At 36.0% G+C, this 8,871-nt stretch overlaps 2 protein-coding genes across 2 annotated transcripts; one reads left to right on the top strand and one right to left on the bottom strand.

Moving 5' to 3' along the window:
• Nucleotides 1-932: 932 nt before the first annotated feature.
• Nucleotides 933-4,164, top strand: LOC125852021 (heat shock cognate 70 kDa protein 2). Its single transcript, XM_049531765.1, has 2 exons — nt 933-1,231; nt 2,299-4,164. Exons 1-2 carry the CDS (start codon nt 1,018-1,020, stop codon nt 4,017-4,019), a joined length of 1,935 nt encoding a protein of 644 aa, XP_049387722.1. The 5' UTR covers nt 933-1,017; the 3' UTR covers nt 4,020-4,164.
• A 1,829-nt stretch (nt 4,165-5,993) lies between these two features.
• Nucleotides 5,994-8,342, bottom strand: LOC125852020 (uncharacterized). Its single transcript, XM_049531764.1, has one exon. It carries the CDS (start codon nt 7,642-7,644, stop codon nt 6,142-6,144), a length of 1,503 nt encoding a protein of 500 aa, XP_049387721.1. The 5' UTR covers nt 7,645-8,342; the 3' UTR covers nt 5,994-6,141.
• Nucleotides 8,343-8,871: the final 529 nt, after the last annotated feature.

Below are 8,871 nucleotides of genomic sequence, written 5' to 3'. Positions count from 1 at the left end.
ACTAAAAAGGGACGGAGGGAGTATTTGACTCCGCATTTTAAAATAAATGATATTTTTTGTAATAATGTGATTTAGAAAATATAGTTTCTTAAGTAGTTCTTTATATTAATTAAAAAGAAGGTGAAATTGGAAAATTGGATCAAACTTTTATAAAATAAAATAAATTTACTTATATTTAATTAGTAAAATTAGATCAAATCAAATATATAATATACAAAATATGGATTTATAATATATAATTATAAAAATTTATGTATATAATTTTTTCGGCTAAAATAAAATAAATTTACTTATATTTAATTATTAAAATTAGATCAAATCAAATATATAATATACAAAATATGGATTTATTGAATATATAATTATAAAAATTTATGTATATAATTTTTTCGGCTGCTTCGATTTGTTTTAATAAAACCAATACTATCATTTTTTAAATAAAAATATAATCAAATACACACACAAACAAATCAATCTAATTTGATTTTTAATTCGAATTCGATTTTTTGTTAAACCATGAACATGTAGATGTTGGAAAATACATATTAAGATAATAATTTAACATTAATATTTTATTTGAATGTTCAATTTTATTACAAATTTAAAATTAGACTTTCAAAATCAAAATAGAGTAACAAATTACTCTCTCCGTTCACTTTTATTTGTCATTGTTTGACTCGACACACCCATTAAAAAATCAATTATTGATATAAGTATTATGTCTTGAAATTCTATTTGGAGAATAATATTTTTAATGGAGTAATAAATTTTAAAATTGTATTATTTTGATTTGGATTGTAATTTTAACAATAAAAAAATAAAAAATTCAGTTTAGAGGTCTAACGGTAGTCGACATACTCATTTTGTTCCGAACATTCCAGAATACAAATCTACTTTAAGCTCCCACTATAAAACCTTCATCTTTACCACCTACGTTCTCTCTCGAAAAACCCTAGTTCTTCGTCGCTTCAATCAGCTCCTCTTCCCCAAAAACTAGCCGACTCTAAACGAAAAGATATGGCCGGCAAGGGAGAAGGACCGGCGATCGGAATTGATCTCGGTACTACATACTCATGCGTCGGTGTATGGCAACATGATCGTGTTGAAATCATTGCCAATGATCAAGGTAACAGAACGACGCCGTCCTACGTTGGTTTCACTGATTCTGAGCGTCTCATTGGTGATGCTGCCAAAAATCAAGTTGCCATGAACCCTATCAACACAGTTTTCGGTAAGATCTCTTGCTTGAGGTTCTAAAATCAGAATTCTGATCATATGTTATGTGCGATTTTATTTGTTTTTGTGTATTTTTATTGTACTTGATATATCCACGAGATTTGATTTCGATATGTTGATTTGAAGTGATTTAGTCTTCAGAACTATAATTTTTATTTGAATTCTCTATGTTGATCTGTTGTTACTTCAGTTCAGTATGGCGTCTTTGAATTGGTGAAGTTAGATTAGATGTAAAACTAGATCTATAATTTGGACTACTTGGATTGTTTATCATGAACATATGTTTGATTATCTACCATCTTTGAAGAAGAAGCACTAGTAGAAGTGGTAATAGATGGAAGTAATTGTTTTATTTGGACGTCTAAAACCCAATCTTTTTTTTTATTCGCTTGGGTTAGGCAAGCAGCAGCTATTTATCAAGTGACTTCACCTTTACCCACCAAAAAGTTACTCCCTTTGTTCAATTTATGATTTTGATTTGGCTTGGAGTTTAAGAAATAAATAAAGACATTTGAATCATGGGTCTAAAACTAAAGATTTTATGTCATGACATTTTTTAAAGGGAGTTATAAAATTCAAATTGTAATATAGAGAGAGCAGTATTTTGGGGAAAACTGAGTTCATATTGTGTTTGTTAAATCTGCCAGACTTGTTAAGATGTAAATCAGGATATAATATAATCTTAACATACTTGGTTAACTTGGCTTGTTTAATTTGAAGATGAAGTAGTGTATATTCTGCCTTCTCATGCCATTTTGAAATTTCGTTATTTTTCAGAGAAAAAGCTGAATCTATGACAAATTAATTTTCTTTTTTGATCGTTTTGTTTATTAGATACCTGATGAGCAGATAGAACTTGGTTATTTAGTGATGGTATTCTTATGAATAAAAGATTGATTTTTGGTTAGATTACAAGCATTTTAATGTAATACATTTATGTGAAATTCCATTGAAGTTTTTATGGTTGTTTGGAGAACAAAGCACATAATTATCTAGTTTGTTTATTCAGTTTCTTGAAAACAACATTCTTTAATTGTTGACCTAAATTTGTTCACCGTGCAGATGCTAAAAGGTTGATTGGTAGGAGATTTAGTGATGCTTCCGTGCAGAGTGACATGAAGTTATGGCCATTCAAGGTCATTCCTGGTCCTGGCGATAAGCCCATGATTGTAGTCAACTACAAGGGTGAGGAGAAGCAGTTTTCTGCTGAGGAGATCTCATCTATGGTGCTCATCAAGATGAAAGAGATCGCTGAAGCTTTCCTTGGATCAACTGTTAAGAATGCTGTGGTTACTGTTCCAGCCTACTTTAATGACTCTCAACGTCAGGCCACCAAGGATGCTGGTGTTATTTCTGGCCTAAATGTGATGCGTATTATCAATGAACCTACAGCAGCTGCTATTGCTTATGGTCTTGATAAGAAGGCAACCAGTGTTGGTGAAAAGAATGTACTTATCTTTGATCTTGGTGGTGGTACATTTGATGTGTCTCTACTCACAATTGAGGAAGGTATCTTTGAGGTGAAAGCTACTGCTGGAGATACTCACCTTGGAGGTGAGGACTTTGACAACAGGATGGTAAATCATTTTGTTCAGGAATTTAAAAGGAAGAACAAAAAGGATATCAGTGGTAATCCTAGGGCACTCAGGAGGTTGAGAACTGCATGTGAGAGGGCAAAGAGGACACTTTCATCCACTGCCCAGACCACCATTGAAATTGACTCTCTGTACGAGGGTATTGATTTTTACTCCACCATCACACGTGCTAGATTTGAAGAGCTTAACATGGATCTGTTTAGAAAGTGTATGGAACCAGTTGAGAAGTGTTTGAGGGATGCTAAGATGGACAAGAGCACAGTTCATGACGTCGTTTTGGTTGGTGGCTCCACTAGAATCCCAAAGGTTCAACAACTTTTGCAGGACTTCTTCAATGGGAAGGAGCTCTGCAAGAGCATTAACCCTGATGAGGCTGTTGCTTATGGTGCTGCAGTGCAAGCTGCAATTTTGAGTGGTGAGGGTAATGAGAAGGTGCAGGACCTTTTGCTGCTGGATGTTACCCCTCTGTCCCTTGGTCTGGAAACAGCTGGTGGTGTCATGACTGTGTTGATTCCCAGAAACACCACTATCCCAACCAAGAAGGAGCAGGTCTTCTCAACCTACTCTGACAACCAGCCTGGTGTGTTGATTCAAGTGTATGAAGGTGAGAGAACAAGGACCAGGGACAACAACTTGCTTGGCAAATTTGAGCTTTCTGGTATCCCTCCTGCCCCCAGGGGAGTTCCTCAAATCACAGTGTGCTTTGACATTGATGCGAATGGTATCTTAAATGTCTCTGCTGAGGATAAGACCACCGGACAGAAGAACAAGATTACCATCACCAATGACAAGGGCAGACTCTCAAAGGAGGAGATCGAAAAGATGGTTCAGGAAGCAGAGAAATACAAATCTGAGGATGAGGAGCACAAGAAGAAGGTTGAGGCAAAGAATGCTTTGGAGAATTATGCGTACAATATGAGGAACACAATAAAGGATGAGAAGATTGCATCCAAACTGTCCGCTGATGACAAGACTAAGATTGACGATGCTATTGAGCAAGCCATCCAGTGGCTTGATGGTAACCAGCTTGCTGAGGCTGACGAGTTTGAGGACAAAATGAAAGAGCTAGAGAGTCTCTGCAACCCAATCATTGCAAAAATGTACCAGGGGGCAGGTGGTGACATGGATGAAGAAGGTCCTGCTCCTAGTGGCGGTGGTGCTGGTCCCAAGATTGAGGAGGTGGACTAAGTTGGTGCTTCCTATATTGTTTTTTATTTCATAATGTTAGATACTTGCAATTTTTGTTTCAAAGATTCTGCATAGTAGTTGGTTTACAGCAGAAACTTCATGAATAGCTTTTTCTTTCTGCAATGAAGTATAATCTTTTATGTCATAGTAGTATTTCGAATTCCCAAAATATTACTCTTTTACCATGGCTGCTTCACAGCCCTCAAGTTTCTCAAACTCAACCAGAAACATCCCTCTGTTAGTTTTTCCATCTATATTTAACAGTTGGATGTTTTTAGATAAGTTTGAGAAACTTAGTGGTTGATGTGAACAATAGGGATAATATTGGTCAAAAACTCAATAACCAAATTGAGTTGTCTGAAGTGAAAATTCAGAATTGCATAAACGGATTTGACTAATAGTATTGTAAATTTGTTTATATTATCTGTTTGTGTACTGGTAATCAGTATGTAGATTTGGATCAATGATGTATGTACTGTCAAGGACAAGGTCACATTTGAGAAAACAACAATATCAAATCTGAAAGGCCAGGTTAATGTTTAAGGTTTCTCCACCTCTTCGACTTCAGCAATAGCTAATTTCCAGTATCTTGACCTAGCCACCTTAGGCCAATTGGCATAACAAATGTCATAACATGAAACTATAATAAAAGAAGGTATCCCCATTAGGTATATCCAAGACAAAGAACAATTAGTTAGAAAATAATAATAATTGTAGTCTCAATCAACTCTTAGAGACTTATCGAAAACTAGGTTTTTGATCGCTAGGTATCTTTATCATTTGGCTCTCATGATGTGGATTTGTGGTCCTAAAACTTAAGATAAAGTCCATCTTCTTGTAGTGTGTCCCCAAGAGAGATTCCTTACATGAAGGAGCCCAAAAAATGCCCCAAGCCAATTAAGGAACTTAAGAAAGTGACTAAATTTGTTAAGTTAGTGGTTGAGAGTTGAGAGGAAGTAGTTTACTCAAAATTGTCTTCTTGAGCATCCAGACAAAAAAGGAGACAACTCACAAAAAAATAAAAAATAATCAACAACCATGGAATTAAGAAATGATAGTAACACTACAATGAAGACTTCAGTTGGTAGATTTAAAGCAAAACTGGGGATTAAGCACCACCAATCTTGACCACAACAAATGTAACCTCGTACTTCCCATTAGCAATTTGCAAGGAAGGATAAGAAATGAAACTACTAGAAACTATATTGTCTCTGTTTATTTTTATTTGTCCACTATATTAATTCTCTAAATTATTTTCGAAGACTTTCACAATGTGAACTTGTGGTCCATAACTGATAACACACGTCACAACATGTGTCTTCTTAAGTATTCAAGTGAGTTTTTTTTTCTTTAATAATAGTAGTGTTCGGCCTCAACTAACTCCATCAACATAAATGTCGAATAACTCTTGTCTACCTAAGTTTGGATAGATGGAAGAACCTTGTGTTTTGCCATGCTATCAAGTGAGGTTCTTTAGTTGTGGTATGAACAAGACCATAAAAAATGCCTTCTTGATAAATTGATGGTAAAGAATAAATACAAGTGAAAATATCATGCGTATGCCTCAAGGATAGATGTCCTGTGGCTGTCTTATACCTTTCTGTTTCTGTGGCCTTGGTTTTATTTAGAAAGTTTTATGGTACAATAGATTCATATAGAGCACACAAACTATTCATAGCTGTCTATTATCAAGTTGCACTCAATAGCCAATCAATTCATTTTTTCGCTCTCTATAGACTAACACTATTTAAGGGTAGAAGGATCTTATCCATCCCACCACAATGCAGCATTATACATGCTTCCGAAAAGAAGCAACCAAGACCAAAAACCGAACTCCCACAATAAAAAGAAGTCATAAAAACAGATACTTCTTTATGTTAAGTTACCGAATTGCTATGAAAAGCTATGAATTTAATAGATGAACACAATATTAGTGGCTATACTAATAAACAAACTGGTGAAATTTCATAGCAAACTGTTACAATAAAAACTAGTCAAGATAACAACTGCCAACCACAACATTTAGTGTGTTTCGTTAAAACCACACTACAGATAATACAAAGTCAGTGCTGAACGAAGCACCAGCCCTAACAACCACCTATGCATTTCTCCCAGTACGCGTCTAGGTCAACATCAGGTCATTCCCAACAAGGTGAGGACGGAGACAAACCCGAACTTCATGTTCTTCTTCTGGACCATCGCGAACTTTTGGCACCAATATCTCAAGCACCGTTCCTGATTCATCATAATATGCTTCAAGTTTAGCATCTTCAGGAATTCTAGCGGGAAGAGGAATTTCTCGGATGAACTCTCCTGGAAGGCAGTGTTCTGAGGATGAAACTTGAAGCTTGAAAGTCCTATTCTGTCTCTTGATAAACGGGATCCGAGATGTGCTCAAACAAGACACCTTGATTATCCCATGTGTGGGTGTGTTCCGCCACGAAACTTTCACTCTTTGAAGATCTACAAATGGCAAGCTGATTACGATCAGATAACCTTCTTCATCTTCGTAGATACTTTTCGCAGCTGTAACAGGGCCATAAGCATCCCTCATCACCCCACTAAATTCATTTAACCAATTCGGTTCGTTTGGGTGAATTTCAAGGTCTGGAATTTGATAGGAAGGAGGATTCACTTGCAGATAACACTCTTCTTCAGTTCCATTTGAGAAGAAGTCCTTTTTCCTTTTGCCGTTGACAGGTAGTAGATCCATTGCGTCTCCATTGCTATGATTGGACGGCTGAGTTGACAAATTAAGTCCAGAACCATTAAGCAGTTTCTTTGAGTTGGAATGTGGGTTACTCTTTATTGGCGGAGGCGGCCTCTCAAGCTCAAATTCGGTGTTGGGGAGATTTCTCCATGTACTGAAATCACTAGCTTCCTGTGGGATAGTGAAGTTCGCATCCCTACCAGTGAGTTCCTTCCATCTTTTGCGCTCCTCTTCATCAAGAACCATGAGATTGGGAGACGACACAATCTCAATCCCATGAACACACTGAGGATTTGATAGGCCTCTGTAATGCTTCCTTTGCATCCTATGAGATCGAATGAAACCCCTATCAGCGCTAAACGGAAATGGACGTTCCCCTTGTCGAGAATGCCCATTCATGTAACTCCGTAGCTGCATCTTACCCAATGCATTCTCAGGTCTATCCTTGAATACCCACATGTACATATTCTCCATATCATGTTGAACCATGAAAACATCAAGCTGGAGATCACTTTTATCAAACCCGGAAATTCCATTACTATCCCGGATCATCTTAGCCTTAGATTTCTCATTTAAAACAGGCTTAAAATAGAAACTAAAGAAAAACCAAGCACCCCAGATGCTATCTACACGTTTTGCACATTTCCTCCCTACTTTAGGCACACTAAGGAAAGTTTCAGTTTCATAGATCTGTGTCCCTAACCCAACATCAAGAATATCATTCCACGGCTGAGTAGGTGAGCTACGGTCAGCTGATAAGGGCAAATTAATATCAGGGGGACGAGTTATGACAACTTGGCGATTCATCTCGAGGTCTAATTCATCATGTGAAGAAGAAGCACTGGAATCCATGGACAAAAGGGTTGAAGGATGATGATTCTCCATTGACAAAGTTGTAAGAAGAGTATCTACCATTTCACAAATTTCTCCCTTGAAAATAGGGACTCTCTTATTACTAATCCTAGCTCCAATTCTTAAGAACCCAAATGAACTTTCTTGAAAAAAAATCAATCTTTACAAGGAACACATCCATCATATTAATCCCAACAACAACAACATTTACACCACCATCAAATCCTTTTTACTTATTCATCACATAACTACAAACCCTCAAAAACCCAAACAACAAATTAGTTAAAAATACCATAAAAGTCAAAAGAAAAACTAGATGAAGACTATATTCAACCCTAACCCAAGAATCTCATTAAACCCTCCAAAGACAGGTGAGAGAAACTGAGTAAATCTTGCAAAACCCATAATCTTTATTTCCCCCAAATGACCCTTTTTTTCACCTCTAATAAACAGGACAGAACTATATAATATAATTTGTGTATCTTTTTCAATGTATAGTATTACCAATCTATGAATCCAAGACCCAAGAAAAGGACTAAATCAGAAGGGATCTTGGAAGAGTACCTTTTAGGATAAGCTTCAACAACCAAGAACCCACAAATACTAGGACATTCTGAAGAATCAATGGCTCTTACCATCCTCATCCTTCAATTTTTTTTTCTACTATCTCTTTGAGGAATTTACACAAACACTTAACTTACATGAGTAAAATGAAGAAGAAAAGTCACACAAATATAGAGCAAGGAAAAAAAGGGGACACCATAAACAAAAGCAATTTGGTATTTGGTGCTGGTGACAAAGTGAAGTAAACAGAAATACCCTGTACTAGATAACACCGTAAATGAATGATGATTCAAGAATCATCACCGTTCATCTGGAACAACAACAGTTGTCGCCGTTACTCAAAACGGTGACGGTGCTTTTTTGGACTGATTTTGGTGGGGTAGATGAAATGTCGGGATGGTAAAAACTGAAAGAGGATTGATAAGGCCGTTGAACGATGAAATTGCTCTATCATTAATTAGAGATTTTGGATGTGAGCATTAGTATGAAGAAAATTAAGTTGTAAGCGTCACTTTCAAATGAGTCTTGCATTGTGCGATTTGAATATAATCAGAATTCTAATGTAAATTCAATAAATAATAACATAATGTAATGCAATGAATGAGATTATTCTTCTCTTAATTAAAAGTCTCGAGTTTAAATTCGAACTATAAAAAATTCCTGATAGAGAGTACGACCTTCAATTTTATATAGGAGTTCAAATAAATTAAAATTTAATACAAGAAA

Source organism: Solanum stenotomum, unplaced genomic scaffold, assembly GCF_019186545.1.
Source record: "Solanum stenotomum isolate F172 unplaced genomic scaffold, ASM1918654v1 scaffold31622, whole genome shotgun sequence".
Classification (NCBI taxonomy): Eukaryota; Viridiplantae; Streptophyta; class Magnoliopsida; order Solanales; family Solanaceae; genus Solanum; species Solanum stenotomum.
The sequence above is the reverse complement of the archived record's forward strand: the minus strand, read 5'-3'. Positions and strand labels throughout refer to the sequence as shown.

What these genes read in the sequence shown, in the direction of transcription:
- LOC125852021 (XM_049531765.1), top strand. Translation starts at nt 1,018, where the DNA reads ATGGCCGGCAAGGGAGAAGGACCGGCGATCGGAATTGATCTCGGTACT. An exon ending in CCCTATCAACACAGTTTTCG is followed by an intron (nt 1,232 to 2,298) that starts GTAAGATCTCTT and finishes TTCACCGTGCAG; the next exon opens with ATGCTAAAAGGTTGATTGGT.
- LOC125852020 (XM_049531764.1), bottom strand. Translation starts at nt 7,644, where the DNA reads ATGGTAGATACTCTTCTTACAACTTTGTCAATGGAGAATCATCATCCT.